We start from the raw sequence: 18,771 nt of genomic DNA, 5'->3' as shown, positions 1-18,771 counted from the left end.
TTGTTTTCCTTCTGTGAGTCGCATAATTGTCCCTGAATAACTAGCAAGGGGCCTGGATTTGCAATGATAGATTTACATTTCAACTTTTCATTTCATATATATGTGTATATAGACGCACTTGCTTTTTTTTTGGGGGGGGGGGGGGGGGGGGAGAAAACTAGGATTGGCGGTGTAACGTACTGTATTTCATGATGAGCGAGTGTACTATTGCAGTCATATACCAGACGACTACAAGAATCTGGCGACGTCTGGTGGTCTAATACTGCAACAGCGCCACCAAGTGCGGGCGGCCCGTTCTCCGCAAATGGGCGGCAGTGGGAGTAACCCACTGTAAATTGTTTATATTTCATATCTTTTTAAAATGGACACAAAAATGTTACTGGGTCCACAAATGATGTTTACCAAGCCCACAATTATGGAGGTTTCGCAAATACAACAACACAGACAGCCCTCTCATGATCTTTCGAGAAATTATGAAGGCTCACAAGAACATTTATTGTCTCAATCCTTAAATAACCCAAAAATACTCACAGTAAACCAAATGACACACACCTCAGGCAAAAAAATAAAAGCAAATAACTGCAGAATTTCCCCCCCAAATGATGAGCGCAAAGACACAGCTGACCATTAAAATGACCTTAAAAATATCAAATGCAAATACAAAAACAACCTCAACTTGATCCCTTTTTCCTAACGTGAGCTAATGTTGGTTCGGACACAGGCTGGTAAAACGGAGCTTCATTCATTCATATTTCACTCCCATGTGCACTGAAAAAAAAACATCATATTAAACAACTGCTTGTGAGTCCCTCACAGTCGACTTGCTCATACATACGCAAACATTCAAAATAACCCCGGCAGTCACGACCGATGCATTCGTTATTCGGCCATGACGACACAAGTCATAGACATTGCATGTACGCGAAAGGCTATGTGACAATAAAACCAGTCAACTATCTTTAACGGTATCCTATTTAAATGCGTTTTGGGACACGCCTACTCGTGTTTACAATTGTTGCACCACTGTAAGAGTATGCACATACCTCGAGGTATTTACTTTGACGTATGACTCTCAGTTTTTATGAATATATATATATATATATATATATATATATATACTGTGTATATATTCTCAATCATACAAACTATTTGGAGTGGACACTTTGCATTGGGATGTCCTTTTAAAAGCCAAAGGGCTCATTACTCTGTGACGTGACAACTGGCACTGTGTTAGCTTATGCAGCTTATTTATCAAAATTAGCGGGGATGACTAGCGTAATACTTTCATGCCTGGTTCAAAATTCATAGAGAAAACACCGAATATTCACAGAAAATCCACCTGGGTTATTTTATGCCTGCTTTGCTGACTGTTGCCCCGACGGAGCCACTGATGAACGGTAAACGTAAAGGCAAGCCACAAAGCGAAAGTAAGTGGAGGGAGCAAAAATAAAGTGTCTGTCTGCCTCCTGAAAAGTAGCGTTAAATACTAGACTTTTTTTCAGTTTGCTTTTCCACACAATCATGAAAGGACTTTGAATAGGACTGCGAGAGCGAGAACCCCGTAAGAAGCCAACTCATTGAGAGAGATTTTACAAAGACAAAAGTGTGCCACTGTGCTAAGAAAAACCCAGAATTACTTTGAGGGAGGGGCCTCCACAAATGAAAGAAGGGGACTAATATTTAGTATCTCCCAATGGGACAATTTGTTGCAAAGGAAGTTTTCAAAGTCCAGAGACTTGAGTTCAGGGTCTCATCAAGCAGTCGGTGTAAGGTTAGGGAAACCTTCAGGTGGTGTTAAACATTTTTTTTTTAAGGTTGCGCCAGTCTCTAGTCCTGGCCCCGTAGAACGACAGAATACACGAGCGTGGCCTATTATGCGAGGAGTCAGTCGTCAGTGGTGCCATCGAGTCAGAAAGCTCCTCAGTCCACGCCCCGACCTGACGTGAGCACCTGTTGCAGCTTGACAGGGATGCAGCGAGGAGGCAAATTATAGCTTCAGGCTGCTGAAGTCCTTGGACAGACTCCGCAGGTACGCGTCGTGAATGGCTCCGAGGAAGGCTGGGTCGTTCTGGAGGGTGAAACCACGAGTCATGTCACGAAATTGGGAACGGGAACGAGGAGTTTCCACACAATTTCGGGTTGTCGTACCCGCTGTGGGAATCCGCACAATACACTTTGATTCATAGTTGTCACACGCACGCACGCACGCACGCACGCACACACACACACACACATTTTTGTTTGTATGCCGAACGCAGGTCACATTTTTTTTTTTTTAGAGCAGTGTTCAGATTTTTTGCTTTTTTAAACGTATTTTTTCCAAAAGAGTTTAGGTTCACGCTGAAAAAAAGATCACAACAATATAGTTAAAATTTGATGAGAATAAAGTTATTTTGAGAACTGTGCTGCGTATATTTTGGAATCTCTCATGTAAATAATTGGTGGAACCAAAATATCTGATACAGCTCTCATTATGATGCAGTACAGTTGTGCACCACTTCAAACTACAACCACAATTCTAAACATATTGGGCGTATGAAGAAGTTTAATCTCAACGAAGATTTCTTGGTTAAACATTTAAAAACAATGGGTAAATAAATACCGCTCCAACCACAAAAACACAGAGGCAGCCATTTTCTTTGCCATAGGCCAGCGCTATTGGATCCCATTAAATTGTGCAAGTGGTTACATTGTTTTTGCCAGTAGGTATACAGTGTTCCCCCGAATATGCTTGATTTGTGGATTCACCTTTTTGGCGGGGAGACCTAGCCAACATTGTTTGCTGAAAACTCACCTACAACCCCAACTCCGATGAAGGTGGGATGTTGTGTTAAACAAATGAAAACAGAATACAATGATTTGCAAATCAGGTTCAACCTATATTTAATTGAATACACTACAAAGACAAGATATTTCATGTTCAAACTGATAAACTGGATTGTTTTTAGCAAATAATCATTGGCTGCAACACGTTCCAAAAAAGCTGGGACAGGGTCACGTTTACCACTGTGTTAAGTCACCTTTTCTTTGAACAACATTCAATAAACGTTTGGGAACTGAGGACGCTAATTGTTGAATCTTTCCCATTCTTGCTTGATATACAGCTTCAACTGTTCAACAGTCCGGGGTCTCCGTTGTCTTATTTTACGCTTCATAATGCGCCACACATTTTCAATGAGAGACGGGTCTGGACTGCAGGCAGGCCAGTCTACTACCCGCACTCTTTTACTACGAAGCCACGCTGTTGTAACACGCGGAGAATGTGGTTTGGCAATGTCCTGCTGGAATAAGCAGGGGCGTCTATGAAAAAGACGTTGCTTGGATGGCAGCATATGTTTCTCTAAAACCTGTATGTACCTTTCAGCATGAATGATGCCTTCACAGATGTGTAAGTCACCCATGCCATTGGCAGCAACACAGCCCCATTCCATCACAGATGCTAGGTTTTGAACTTTGCGTCCATAACAGTCCGGATGGTTCTTTTCCTCTTTGGCCCGGAGGACACGACGTCCACAATTTCCAAAAACAATTTGAAATGTGGACTCGTCTGACCACATAACACTTTTCCACTGTGCATCGGTCCATCTTAGATGAGCTCGGGCCCAGAGAAGCCGGCGGCGTTTCTGGGTGTTGCTGATAAATGGCTTTTGCTTTGCATAGTCGAGTTTTAAGTTGCACTTACAGATGTAGCACCGAACTGTATTGGGCCTTGGCGCTTCCATGCGGTGATTTCTCCAGATTCTCTGAACCTTTTGATGAGATTATGGACCGTAGATGATGAAATCCCTAAATTCCTTGGAATTGTACGTTGAGGAACATTGTCCTTAAACTGTTCAACTATTTTCTCCCGCACTTGTTCACAAAAGAGGTGAACCTCGCCCCATCATTGCTTGTGAATGACTGAGCAATTCAGGGAAGCTCCTTTTCAACCCAATCGTGGCACCCACCTGTTCCCGATGAGCTTGTTCACCTGTGGGATGTTCCAAACAGGTGTTTCATGAGCATTCCTCAACTTTCTCAGTCTTTTTTTACCACCCGTCCCAGCTTTTTTGGAACGTGTTGCAGCCATGAAATTCTAAGTTCATGATTATTTGCTCAAAACAATCAAGTTGACCAGTTTGAACATGAAATATAGGTTGAACATGATTTGCAAATCATTGTATTCTGTTTTTATTTGTGTTTAACACAACATTGGAATTGGGGTTGTATTTGCTGTTTTTGTGCTCAGGCTAAAGCCCTATACATGAATGCGCATTGCTTTGGCGACATCTTGGTCTGAAGGAAGGATGTGGAAGTGAGTTGAGGAGCTTTATTTCGACAAAGTAATGCTTTGCTGCCATTTGTGGCATCTACAGGCACTTATATGCCTTTTTATCGGGGGTGTAAAAGACTTGCAGATTCTCTCTATTGGTGGCAAGGCTTGGGCCCTTATTTTTTATCTTTATTTTTTTTATCCTTATCTTAGGCAGAATAGCTGGGGACGCAAAATCGACTGAATCAACACAAACTGTTCTAGCGTCATCACTGGAACCTCATTATGTTTGTTGAGAAACTTCATGATGCATATAGAGTATAATAAACAATTTGAGGAGGCCTGTTGGGAAACATTGTAGTCATCTAGTTCTACGTTTAAAGTCACTGGAAAGTGGCTCCGGCCAGGTTGGAGCCTTTTCAAAACACGTCTCTTTGATATACTGTACCTTAATAAGGTGTATGAGAGTCTTCTGGAGCTGGGATTTGTTGCAGGAGGGTTGTTGGAGCTCCAAAGACCCTGCAGTTGTGGTAAGGAGTTTGGAGGGGGGTGGAGGGACTACCGCTGAACCAGTCTTATTGACGGACTGCTGGAATGCGCTGGGAGACAGAAGCACAGAGGAATCTGACCCAGAAAGGGCAAGACCGGGACTCATAGGGACAGCCTGGAAAGAGAGACAAAAAAGGGAATTCTGAGTAACACAAATGAACAAAAGCGTCTGTAAAGAGAGGGCAACAACTCACTGATATCGGTTTGATCAGGTTTGGGGCTTTAGAGAGAACATCCATCTCTTGTGTGAGCTGGAGGACTGGTTTCCTCATGCATTCTTGGAAGTTATGGGGCGGTACCAGCGTGCTTGGCAGGAAATTAGGTGCTAGGATAGGTTTGTGGATTTCTACATTAAGCGACTGGACTGACGGTTTGAGTGAGCCTAGTAGCTCCTGTTCCATATAGGCACGGGGAGGCGCTGAATGCACTGCGGGCCCAGCGGGAAAAGTTTGAGTTTGGGAAGCTGCTGGAGGAACCATGAGCGGTGAGACCGGGCACAGAGACCGAGGCTCGGTCTCCGGCCCCGCTGACTGGAAAACAGGGCTCGGGTGTAAGGCGTAAGGTTTTTGGAGCAGGCCGTGTCCTTGGTGAACCTGTTTTGACCCAGCATCCCGGGCAGCGAGGTGTGGAGGATGGAGAGGGCTTGGGTGGACTGGATGGGGATAGGTCTGGTTCTGGGGGTAGGTAAGCGAGGGCTCACCGGAAGCAGTGGCGGGATTTTGGGTCGGCATAGCGGGCAGAGAGGGGTCCTTCGGGATAGATGAGCCGAAAAGCTCCTCGACTGTGATCTGCTTCACCATTGTATGAGTCTTCTGATGGGCAAAGAAGAACAAATGTGAACAATTCGATTCGATCCCAAATTTGTGTGTGCAAACATCAAGCATGCGTGATGCTTAAACATGATGTCACTCACCTCTACAGTTCGACAAGGGCTCTAAATGACAGAATGCTGGAAGGGAAGTACATTTCTTTTCATTCACATTCTACGGGTCCACCCAGTAAATGTGTCTGAAGGATGATAATACTATCGACGATCGTATTTAAATCTGTATACGTGAATCCCTCTCTATATCACGGTTCATTTATGGTGGTCAGTGCATCACACTTTTTTTTTTTAATTATTATTATTTTTTTTTTAAAAAGGTCGGTGTATTACTCACCTGCACATCGCTGATACAGTTAGCTTTATAGTTTAATGGATTTAAATGTGGTAGCAAGGACGTATAAAAGGTCAACTGGACTCTTACATTTAGCAGAAAATTAAGCCTTACTGAGTATCTTGCCTGTTTATAACACTAGCCACAGTCAGTTTGATTAAATTACGGTAATTAACTCACAAATACCAAACTCAGCCCGACGAATAGCTAAAGCACACCCTCATAACATCGACAAGAACAAACAAGTAAAGAGCAATGTTTAGCTTGATTTTCTACAACTAGACTTCTGTAAACATGTAAAAATCATTGCAATGAGCTGTGGGTACCCATAATCCTTTTTGCTGACTACGCTGCCATGACCCCGAGTGTGAAACGGTTAACCCAGGAAATTGCACGTTCACACAATGTCCGCGTGGGCTGTTGTTCACGTCGTTCTAGCAGGGCATGCCCAATAGGCTTGTGCTTGTGTTGTGTGTGTGGATGGTAACCTCAAGCGGCCAAATAAAATGCAAATTGGCATTGAAATGCATTCAAGAAAATTATTCATTTATATAGTAATATAATAAGTGGTGGCTACTTCTTAGATTTCGTCTACATCGATATTTTAATGAGAAATGATTTCTTAGTGACAGTTTTTGTGTTTTGGTTGCTCGATCTTATGTACTTCATTGTTACAGAAGTTGAGTAAATTTATAAATAGTTGATGCAGGGATTTTTTTCTATTATCGTATAATGGGTGAACAAAGTACACATGTATATAAATCCTATCTTTAACAGTTACATCTAAATGAATTTCACCAAATGGGCCAGCAGCTGCAAAATTTAATCTGTTCTGATCCAGTTTGCATTTCACAGAAATTAAAATGTAACATATGGACAAAAAAAAAAAAATTACATTGAACATCTTCAGATAATTGTAGCTCCTATTTGTAACATCTTATGAGATGACCTCATAATTTGTTGATCATATGTAGAATCTTATGAAACGTTCTTCTATTGGAAGAGGTCTTCTTTCCTATTTGTGTATCACGCGTTGCATACCTTATCAGGCGGCTGAGAACTGCGGACATGATTTAAAGTTCCCATTGCGTTCGGCTCCGTAGATACATCAGCGTCCCTTGACTGAGCCTGAATTAGCGGCACAAAAATAAGCTCAATTATAACTTACTAAACAACTTTAAACAGAGCCTGTGTCAGTGTTCAATGGCTACAAAGAGAATATATCGTTCAAAGACTTGAAAACCCGAGTTTCAATATCATCGAGTCTGCTAACCTTCTGGTATTCCTCCTTGGCTTTGCTAAGCAACTCCAGGATGTCCCTGGGCCGCGCTTCAGACAGGCCATTGGGCCGCCTGGGCTCCGCCTTCTCTGGAGATTGTCTTTTGGCATGTTCGGCTTCTACTTTCACAATCCTGGGGACAGTTTGGAACAGAGAAAGAAAGTGGGGACATCGACACACAACTCTAAATGCACTTACATGATACAACCCCGATTCCAATGAAGTTGGGACATTGTGTTAAACATAAAAACAGAATACAATGATTTGCAAATCATGTTCAACCTATATTTCATTGAATACACTACAAAGACAAGATGTTTAATGTTCAAACTGATAAACTTCATTGTTTTTAGCAAATAATCATGAACTTGGAAATTTATGGCTGCAACACGTTCCCCAAAAGCTGGCACGGGGTCATGTTTACCACTGTGTTCCATCACCTTTTCTTTGAACAACATTCAATCAACGTTTGGGAACCGAGGACACTAATTGTTGAAGCTTTGTAGGTGGAATTCTTTCCCATTCTCGCTTGACGTGATATCCTTTACACGTCGATGTGGGTTTTTGATGCAGCGCCGCCTGAGGGATCGAAGGTCACGGGCGTTCATTGTCGGTTTTGGGCCTCGCCGCTTACATGCAGTGATTTCTCCAGACTCTCTGAACCTTTTGATGATATTATGGACCGTAGATGATGAAATCCCTCAATTCATTGCAATTGTACATCGAGGAACATTGCCCTTAAACTGTTCGACTATTTTCTCACCCACTTGTTCGCAAAGAGGTGAACCTCGCCCCATCTTTGCTTGTGAATGAGTGAGCCATTCAGGGAAGCTCCTTTCCGACCCAATCGCGGCACCCACCTGTTCCCAATGAGCCTGTTCCCCTGTGGGATGTTCCAAACAGGTGTTTGATGAGCATTCCTCCACTTTCTCACTCTTTTTTTGCCACCTGTCCAAGCTTTTTGGGAACATGTTGCAGCCATCAAATTTAAGTTCATGATTATTTGCTAAAAACAAAGTTTATCAGTTTGAACATTAAATATCTCGTCTTTGTGGTGTATTCAAAAGAATATAGGTTGAACATGATTTGCAAATCATTGTATTTTATTTTATTTATGTTTAACACAACATCCCAACCATCCGGTGGCATCTTGGTGCTGGAGTGTGTTGATGAGTTTCATTTTGACAAAAGTAGCCCTTTGCTCTCATCTTGTGGCATATATAGGCAATTACAGTACAGTAAAAACCTCTTCATCGAGGGCGTCAATTACTTGTGGCTTTTCACTATTCGCAGCAGGGCTAGATCCCCATCCTCTGCGAAAACCCATGAGTAATCCTGCTGCACCCAACAGCCAAACAGGACCAAGAAAATAAAGATTCCATGAGTAATTGACACCCACACAAAAATGTTTGTAATTGCCGATAGATGCCACATGCTAGCAGCAAAGCACTTTTTTCTATTAGACAAGGCTATGGTCTGACTAAATGAAGCTCCTCTCCTCACTTCAACATACAGTGCCGTTTAAAAGTATATGCCACCTTCTCAAATTCAAATGGTTTTTTTTGTGAATAGTTTCCCCACTTTTATGTTTAAGAGAATCAAATAACTGTAGATATCAGACAAAAATAACCCATGTAAACTTAAAATGCAGTTTTTAAATGGTGATTTAATTTATTATGGGAAAAACATCTATTCAAAGCTAACTGGCCTGTGTGAAAAAGTAAATGGCCCCCTTGTTAAATCATGAAGTAACTGTGGCTAATTCCCTTTTTAAGAAAGCCGAGTTCATTTTCAATAACCGCAAGCAAGCCTGTTTACCTCCAGACCTTCTCAACAGTGGCCGGGCCCGCCGTATTTTTACCTACCCTATGAACTCGTCTTCAAATTAATAAAACTAATAATAATAATAAAAATTGTGCGGGGTGGGTGGGGGATGCTGTGTGTTTTCAGTGTGTGCGCGTTTATTTTTAGGTGGATGCACTCAAGGATTAATTTGGACAGATATATTAAAGACCCCTATTTGAGAAAATTAATAACGTTAACCAATGGTGACACTTGCAAGAATAGTCCCCATATGACAAAATAGTCTTAATAAAAGACTTAATATGAACTTACTTGACCATAAGCTGAGAAATGCGCTGGCAATCCCTCTTGTCATAGAACCAAATACTGTAGATGCCCACTGCAACAAAGAGAAAATACTGTGTATGGCTGCATTTAATTTGTTTTAAAACCTGCAACAGATTTCATGAAGTGAGCAATCCTCTCGAAGCCACAATTTGCGTTGTGTTATACAGCAGCTAACATCTTGTTAGACTTCATGTTAAATTGTTGCTTTACACATTGCCTATACAGTTACGAAACGTTTACTGATGGGGAGTTTGACCGCAGATTTTCCCCCCCACTGCCATTATTTTATTGAAGAGTTGGATTCTGTACAAAAAGAGTAAAGTGGAACCTCTATGTTAGCGTGTATACTTTTCATTAGAGGTTAATTGCACAAAAACCTTGATCTTCAAGCATATTTTACTGGCGTTTGTGTGTGTGTGTGTGTGCGCGCGCGCGCGCATCTGCTACAGGACATGCATGGTGATGTCCCTCAAGAACCTGAAGTTACCTGGCAACCAGGGTGTTTGCGTCCTCCAGTATCCGAGGGGACTATAGGGCCATGTAAACAGGAGCGTGTGTGTGCGCATGTGTGTGCATTAACACGCACAGTCAACAGCTTCCTCGAGCTTTGAGTAAACTTGTCAGCCTCAGATTGGGTGTCACAAAAGAAATACGGATGGGATGTGAACTGTGACTAAACTTGAACTTTTTGATCTTCAATCATCAAGCTTCCACTGAGACTTCAGAGACTTGTTTCTTAGAGGAGAGGACACTCAAGATACTGTCCATTTCAGTCTTTTTTTCCGATCCAGAAAAGATACCAAAACAACCAGGACATCAGCGGCCCAAAACGCTGAGAAACAACCTGAGGAATACCCATCTTCTACTGACTTTCCAATAGATTATCGGCTTTGGCTGCAGTGACGCTGGAGGAGAAGCTGATTGAGCCTGAAACTTAATGAAAAGGGACATCATGTCTTCCATACAAGGCAGGCTGAAGTGCAAACAAAGCCCAAAGGGGGAGCACTCTCCGTTGACTTTGACGCTGGCTATGCTCTTTTTCATGATAAGCAAACAGATGGGGAAACACTCCAGTTCTTTATTGGTCGCCTCGATGAAACTGATCTTCAGACTTTTAATAGACTGCCTTGGTGGGAGCACAGTCAGCTACTTTCTTAAATTTTGAGGATTGCCCCATTTTTCCGTCCCCCCCCCCCCAACAGTTTGTTAATACAGTATGGCTGGCATGAAAACTAAACCAAAATGGGTACATTCAAATGTGCCACACTCAAACCAAGGACCAACTTGTCTGGAATTGGCGCTTGAATGAGAAGCGTAAGCACTTGGAGCCAAACCCAGCCTCAACCTAAACCTGCGGCATGTTTTGAGCAGTGAAGTCTCCTCAGAAGTTCACCACAAGTCACCCGAGAGACTTCAAACAAAAAGGAGAAGAAATGTTTCTAAGAACACTGGGAAAGTGTTTATTTGGCCTTTTCAGAGGTACTGATATTATTATTTTATTTTTTTTAATTGATAATTGCGGTATCCAGTATGTACAAGATGCCGTTGCCTGTACAACTGTTGACTTGCTTAAGGAAATTCTGGGGTTGAGTTATCTTTCGTAGCTTAGCAACACCGCTTAATATTGTGCCACAATCAGCCTTTGAAAATAAGATTAAAATGTCAAAAGTAATTTCATTCCCTCTGGGATAAGTACTCAAATAATAATTTGACAAATAGATCTATTTAAATAAACACAGGAAATCCATGTTTTAAGAAGACCACAATGTATCCGATTTGGACACAATTTTATAAGCCAATAAAGGTAATTTTATATCCCAATAACGATGTATATCCTGATATAGTATTTTTCCTTAAAATTACAAGAACATAATGGCCTTCCTTCTGGTCGGTCTCCCCCCCCCCCCCCCCCCCATTTATTACAAAACATTGTATATAGAACCCACAACAAAATTAATAAAAGATAAAAAAAATACAACAAAACAAATATCCATTGTAAAAATACCATGCAAATTCTGGTAGTAGAAACAGTTATCAAATTAATGTAGAATGTAATGTACAATGTTGTTTGCATCCGTGCTCCTCTGGCAGCTGATAAATTGCTACGGCAGTAGCGTTGCTGCAGTTACAATAAACTTCACTCACGGTTCAAACAATGTAGCATCTGAGGTGTCGGGCATCTTAAGTCACTCCTCACACAAACATTCACACTCTCGGAGCGCACGTGGACTGCAAAGACTGAGTGTAAATCGATAAGTCTTGCATGGAGAGTGAGGCACAAGAATGACATAACAATCTTTGACGCTACACTAGTGTAGCAACAGAGCTAACAAAAAAACCTCACAAATCAAAAATATCAACAATGGAAGGGTATATTGTACTGTACAAGTTTTAAAATTGCGCTATGATATACATGGTTATATCGCACGGCTCTGAGAAACCAAATCTTCCACACTCGACACGCATACGCAGAAATTTCAAACCACCGGCACCTCCCTGTGTGGTCAGCGATGTGTTCTGCTCAAATAAGATGTTATGTGATTTTTGCTGTTCGGACTTCATAAAATCAAGACTAATACAAGCGGGATGTGACCAAATGAAATCTGGGGCTGGGTACAGACTTGTACAAGGTCTTAAAGCAAAAGGCCCCCCAAGGAATTGTAAGCAGTGTATTCACTAGACTTTGCGTACATGCCAAGTTAGCCATGTGAACAACTATACCGTCAATGGCTTTTTTTATTTTCTAAAATACAACAATATTAGAGCCGGCGGCACGGTGGGCGACTGGTTAGAGCGTCTGCCTCACAGTTCTGAGGACCGGGGTTCAATCCCCGGCCCCGCCTGTGTGGAGTTTGCATGTTCTCCCCGTGCCTGCGTGGCTTTTCTCCGGGCACTCCGGTTTCCTCCCACATCCCAAAAACATGCATTCATTGGAGACTCTAAATTGCCCGTAGGTGTGACTGTGAGTGCGAATGGTTGTTTGTTTGTATGTGCCCTGCGATTGGCTGGCAACCGGTTCAGGGTGTACCCCGCCTCCTGCCCGACGATAGCAGGGATAGGCTGCGGCACGCCCGCGACCCGCGTGAGGAGAAGCGGCTCAGAAAAATGGATGGATGAATATTAGAGCCAGCCTCCTTGTATTTGACCTCAGAAGTTCCACTGTGTCAAAAATATTACATGTGAATGCAATTTATTCCAAATCAAATCGTGACCCACGTTTTGCACAGAAATGTCTGCCGCAGACAAAGCGACTGTAAATCCAATGTATCTTAGCGGTGGGATAAAAAAATAGTCCGTGTGTTTCTTTGAGCCGTTGCATTGGCGCTACTTATGGAACAGTACTGTACTGTATAGTACTCACTGTTGCCATTCCTGTAGAGAAGGAAAGGGTCCTGCAGCTGGAACTCCAGGTCTTTGTTGATTGGCTCCACCAGGTTCTCTGCGCTCAGTCGGTTCATGATGGTGAAGCCATGGTGTGGGGAAGCGGACCTTGATAGGACAACATTTACAGGCATGGGATTCCATTTCCATTGGTTGAGTTTATTTGTTTGCTTACACACATGCATTAAATACATTACACACAATTATATTCACAGTCAAACATGTTAGAGAGATCTAAATTAATACTTTCATACCTCGTATAAACAAACAGGGTTCCCTCGATTTCTGTCTTCTCCTGTAATCAGTGGTGGTGTTAATTATTTGAAATAGTTTATCAAAATCAAAATAAATTCATTCAGGGCTACACCAAAGCAAATCATGGAAATCAACAAATAACCCCTTGGGGCTGTAAGCAGCGTTGGGATGACAGGGCAATCTAATTGAACACTTCACCTTACAGACATGACTTTTCAAAAAAAATAAAATACAAACATCGAACAACAGCAGTATGCTAATGCGATGACACCGGGCTCTTTGGTTTCAGCATTTCTAAATATTTGTGTAGAACTACATTCCATAGTCCAGACAACCGCCCTTTACTGCTGGGACAACGGTGCCATTAGCACTCATGAATGCAACATTTCATCGCCAAGCCATTGGATTACACCCACCTCAAACATAGACAAATTAGCATCATAACATTATTACCAGAAGCTATTGCTGGTAACAAGTGTTATCTTATGCCAATATGAGCCAACACTGCAGCTCTGCTTAGCTTTTAGCTTTGATATGATGTCTGCTTGAGCTGTCGCCTCAAAATACTGTAGTTCTTCTGCTTTGAAACTTTGGCCAGCCCAGCTGACAAGTCATTGACTGAGAAAACCTGTGTTAATTAGCCCCACAGTGGGTGAAAGTGCAGAACAGCCTCCTCATATTTTCAGAAATAAAAAGACAGCTAAAGAAAGGATCTAATTGGTTGTTTGATTTCACACTTGATGGGTGGGCAGGCACTCCCAGAACACAACAAATTGTATCATAAGCGATTAAAGTCATTCCATAACATTTCCCTACAATGTGAAAGGTAAATACATTGATATAATCTACTTTTTATTTTTTCTGCATTACTTACACCAATCACAATTTTAAACGCACAGTATCGCATTCATTTATGTCATTTTCAAATACAAATAAAAACCTGGATATGCTTTTGATGCTAGTCAGCATTCGTGTTTGATGAATAACCTCTACAAAAAACATGGTGCATAACAGTAGCAATCATAGCGCATAAAATCTTTTTTTTTAAAAACCACCATTGTGTAATCGCGACATTTTTTGGGGGTACTTGTAACAATGTCACTCAAGCATATATCGCGCAGTGGAAGTTGGGGGAACTTGCCACAGCTCACTGTGTTGTTTTTAATCCAGCGTTAGCTTCAGCATGCCAAATGAGTTTTTCGATGTGTGGGCTCGCTCTCGCTTTTGTTTCACAAACTCACCCATTCGTTGGCTATGGAGTTGAAGTTGTAGAGGGCCACCTGGCCGGTAACGTCAAGCAACGTGCGGATGTATGGGTCTTGTCTCTGGAGAGCCGCTAAGCTCATCATTTGGCCAGCATTTGCGGTGTCCATTTTGGATGCGATTGTAGCTCCCGCACGGACATATATCAAAAGGACACATTTGACTTCCGCTCTAACCGGAAGTAGATGGGCGTTTCCAGAATATCTGTCACACTAAAATCGGAAACACAATGACGCACGTGCCCTATAAATCAAATGAGGCATTTCTGCTTCAATGAACTGGAGCGGTTAAATAGTACACAGCAGCACTTTTTATGCCTTTATTTCCCTTGATACACGTAACCTGGGAACCTTCCCGTATCAAGTGAACAGCTTTTTTTAAAATGTAATTTTTAATGATGTGACATGGGGTCAAATGTCAGGCTTTTCACACGATAAGCGTGTTTTCATTCAAGGGAACAAGCACAAGTTAATTAGCACTCATGAAATGATGGTAAATGCACACAAACACCGTATGTTCACCGTCAACACTTTCAAACGCTTGCTCAATGCGCAGTCCGCCTTGTCCCAGTTGAGCGACAACTGCGTCGGCTTCACTTTTCCTGTCGAGTGGACACTGGAGCAGGGATTATAACGGAAGGATTACGCGCAACCGGTTATCCCTCATACAGGCACAGGTAATCCAATCACTGGTAACCTTCCAGCGCGGCTCTGACAACTCATTTTCTCTGGACGAGCAGCGGAGTGAAGGCACAATGAGGCCCCAGTGGAAAGGGAGGTGACAGAATGCCATTCATTATAAGAGGAAGAGCCCTGAGGGGTAAGTGCACGATTTTGATGTTAACTGAGGGAATATAGAACGCAAATCCTTCTTTGACCTCGAGCTCGCTGGATAAGGCCTTTGACTTTGCACATTAGAAACGTTGGGCCCGGAGTCGCCCGGGTTAGGCTCCAGCACGCCCGCGACCCGAGTGAGGATAAGCGGTGCGGAAAATGGAAGGATAGTTAAGATGCATACAACTATTATGAAAAGAGACGGGGCACTGTTACAACATGAAATATGTAATGCAATGAACAGAACATCCTTTTTAATCCGTACCCCGTTTGATCGACTGCAAGTGGACAAAAACGGTGAAAAGTGAAAAAGGGAGTGATCCGCACAACAATTGAATGTGTTGTCTGCCATGTTGGGAAGATTACTTCGGAAATGTCGCCGGTTACAATTGCAACTTATCCTGTCGGAAATGTCAATCATTTAATATAAGAGAGCGACTATTTCGATTCCTTTCTCAAAGTAACGTAACCAAATATTGATGTCAAATTAAACATTGTAATTACTCCATTTTGAACGAATGCAACAACAATTAAAAGTGGACAAAACAAGAGATCGTTATTTTTGGAATTAACCACATTTGCTGTTTGCGCAACCGATAAACAGATCACAAAACATGATGAAATGTAAATACATAATAAAAATGCGTTATCGTAAGGACACGTGCACATATATAGGTCAAAGCTGGTTTGTTTAGCAGACAATTGCATTTTCTATCTATCTGTCTGTCTGTCTGTGGGCGCGTCTTTGAATTGGGAAATTCTGTAAATATTAGACGCGTTATTGTAGATCGGCAACAGCTTTTTTTTTTTTTTTTTTAAATAAAACAAAACCAAAACCAAAAACATGCATTTGATGTTATTGCATGTGTAAACGTGCAAGCCAATGATTGTTCTCGCACACCGCGCATTCCTCCGTTCCGGCGTGGTCAGAAGTGGGCTGCGATTAGGATGCCCTCCTCCCGGTGAACGTGCGCGCAGACACCCGGATGTGCGGCCAACATGTTTGTCGCTCCTCTCAGGGCTCCGCGCTCGCACAATGTTGGGAAATAACTCCGGTTTGCCTCGGATATACTCTCCAACGATGAGTTGGATCTGACGTGGAGCTTTTCCCATGTGGATTCGAGGATGCAAGAAGCGGATGAACTGTCAGAAGGTAATAATGGAGAACACATTGGGGGCAAAAAGAAAAGAAAAGAAGGAGAGTTAGCCCGCTCGTGTGTCCGCGTCATGCCACCATAATCATGAAGGAACTGACAGAGCTCTCGCCAACTTAGTTCAATGTAATGGTTTTTCAGATTTGAAGAGGACTTTTTTTCCGCCTACAGTATTATTTCAAATGCTTTGTGTGACCTTCAAAATCAACCGACTCAATTCTGCAACACCAATTTGGACACAAACGTGACTGATTTGATTGTTAGAATGGTACACTCATTATTTATTATAAATATTTACAGCAAAAGTCTTTTGTTGACAGTCACTACTGACAATATCAGGAACTACTGAAAGTGGTGAACACGCCTGACGGTGCAGACAGCGGCTTCAGTTCCCACTCAGTGACAGTCTGAATGAGAGTATGAATGGTTGTGTGTCTCGATTCATGCCCTGTGACTGACGGGCAACCGGTCCAGGGTGCAGTCTGCCTTTTGCCTGAAGTCTGTTGGAAGAGGTTCCAGCTCCCTATGACCCTGAACAGTGGTCTAGAAAACAGATGGATGGATGGATGGATGGATGGATGTTTTGTGAATGTCAGTCAGAATCCCCCCCCCATCCGCATCCCAATCGTCTCTGTGCACAGCATATGGTTTGGACTCGTTTTGATTTGAAGACTTGCTTTGCGGCTGACATGACATGACTCGGAGCTGCTGTGTGCCAAAGAGATGAGTCAAGGGCACTGTCGTTTTAACTCTCGGTTTGCATTGATTTTAATGACTCGCTCATTCAGTCATGCAGACCGTCCTCTTTGCGCCCCCATGCTCACGCCAAACCGCAGCGTTTTATGAATTTACGCCAAGCGTGGAAGCTCGAGAGCGCTAGCGCTATGCTTTTGATTAGTTTATTTGTTAGGTTAAATTGCACACACAAAAACAAAACCCTTTCACACTTTCCGCAGCGCTTTGTAGAGGGTTTACTTGCAAGAAATGGTTCCATTTTGGCGAAGATCCGACAAAAGGTGCACCGATAAGTCTTGATTTACTCTTTGCGCTGTTCCAGTCCATTTGCATCGATGCCTGCCGTGTGGCAATTGCGAACCAGATCTACAGGTAGCATATTGTATGTCTCGATTCATGCCCACCTACAGGACTTCAGTGGGATTTGATGGCCTCGCATGTCAGGATTTTCCAATCCAAAAAGAAACGGTTTTGCCATTCTAGTGTTTTTAGCCGCAAATCGTTACAGTCACCCACTTTTGACTGATGCTAAAAGGTGCACAAATGTATGCTGCGGTACAAAGTTCTGCTGTTTTAGCAATACTATGACGACCAAAAACACTTGCAGTCACTCAAATGACACTCCGTAAAGGGCAGACCTGCACCGAGGCGTAGTTCTTAGTGTGTGTCTATCTGACATCCTATTAGTGTGTTCTCTCCCTGTCCTTTCTCTGCTATGTGGAGCAGCCGCACACTCCGCCTTAACACATTCACTGCCATTGACGGATTTAGAAGTCAAATATCCATGTTAACTGGGAAGGCTGGCAGTGAATGAGATACGTCGCCACGGAAACAACTTAGGCCCGCCGCACACCGAGCGGCACGGCCAAACCCGAATGAACTGTGGGCCGCTAGTTTAGCCGCAATTCCAAATTCGAATTGGGGGTGAACGCCGTCACAATGTCGCAGATGTAACAACCTATACAAAATTAGCCTTCATTATGAAGAAAAAAAAAATAAAATCCAGATACTAAGCGTAGCAAGACCCAGCAGGCTGTACACGTACAGCATATCAAATATATAGTGTTTTACAATAATATTTAACTATATTTCTAATTTCATATACACCTGTGGGGAGTCTTTTTTGCCAAAATGCACAGGTGTAGTCAATGAATGGCGCTATCAAACATTGTTACCAGCTTCTGAAAATATACACACTCTTTCCTTTATTCTCGCACCTTTCCTGTCTTTTTGGGAATCTGCTTCTTAGCTGACAATCGCAACATGTTTTTCTGGTTCAATAAAAAGTAATACAGAACACCATATTGTATGCTGAGCATCAAAACACGATACAGGTCCCAGTTTTTCTGTTCCAGCACGTCGGTAGACGTACAATGATCGTCTGGCATGGTGTGCGACGAAGTCGTTTTTTTCACAGTGGTCCGCTTTAGTCGCATTCGGTGTGCGCTGGCCTTAATAAGCGTGACTGGCGATGTAGTTTTGAATCCATTTGTGCTCCAACGAAGTGGCTAGCCAAATGCGTGTGACATACTGCTGCTTTTTGGAAAAAGGAAAAAGACATTTTTGACATTAGAGTGGACACCATTGTAAACGTGAGGAGGGCACCGTTCTTATTAAAATAAGTGTGTATTATATTGTCCAACCTTGTCCAATTTTTTTTTTTTTTTTTTTTTACCTCTAGATATGGCTTTAGAAATACAAACATTCTTTTGATGGTTGCTGACCTGTAAGATATGAAGTTCCAAGCACAGACGCTGTCATGATTTAGTACTGCTGACGAGGA

General features: G+C 42.4%; 2 protein-coding genes across 13 annotated transcripts in view; one reads left to right on the top strand and one right to left on the bottom strand.

Annotated features, from left to right (window-relative positions):
• Positions 1–471: 471 nt before the first annotated feature.
• On the bottom strand, positions 472–14,411 carry dcp1a (decapping mRNA 1A). 2 transcript variants are annotated; one of them, XM_061671091.1, is made up of 9 exons: positions 14,245–14,411; positions 13,003–13,043; positions 12,729–12,856; positions 9,353–9,419; positions 7,232–7,370; positions 7,000–7,086; positions 4,996–5,613; positions 4,701–4,916; positions 472–2,068 (listed from the first exon to the last, which is right to left on the bottom strand). In XM_061671091.1, the coding sequence occupies exons 1-9, from the start codon at positions 14,374–14,376 to the stop codon at positions 1,988–1,990; spliced, it is 1,509 nt and encodes a 502-aa protein (XP_061527075.1). In that variant the 5' UTR covers positions 14,377–14,411; the 3' UTR covers positions 472–1,987. The 2 variants fall into 2 exon arrangements, with proteins under 2 accessions (XP_061527075.1, XP_061527083.1); XM_061671099.1 differs by lacking the exon at positions 13,003–13,043 and having other exon boundaries at positions 14,245–14,334.
• Positions 14,412–14,908: 497 nt separating this feature from the next.
• Positions 14,909–18,771, top strand: part of cacna1db (calcium channel, voltage-dependent, L type, alpha 1D subunit, b) — a 79,591-nt gene continuing 75,728 nt past the window's right edge. For 7 of the 11 annotated variants that reach the window (XM_061671009.1, XM_061671007.1, XM_061671015.1 and 4 more), the window contains exon 1: positions 14,910–15,085. In XM_061671009.1, coding sequence (XP_061526993.1) covers positions 15,052–15,085 — 34 coding nt within the window. In that variant the 5' untranslated portion in view covers positions 14,910–15,051. Of the gene's footprint in view, positions 15,086–16,118; positions 16,253–18,771 lie in introns of all 11 variants that reach the window. The other 4 variants (XM_061671008.1, XM_061670991.1, XM_061670974.1 and 1 more) reach the window with 2 other exon arrangements.

Source organism: Phycodurus eques, chromosome 1, assembly GCF_024500275.1.
Source record: "Phycodurus eques isolate BA_2022a chromosome 1, UOR_Pequ_1.1, whole genome shotgun sequence".
Lineage (NCBI taxonomy): Eukaryota > Metazoa > Chordata > Actinopteri > Syngnathiformes > Syngnathidae > Phycodurus > Phycodurus eques.
Note: the sequence above shows the minus strand (reverse complement) of the source record. Positions and strands in the feature narration are given on the sequence as shown.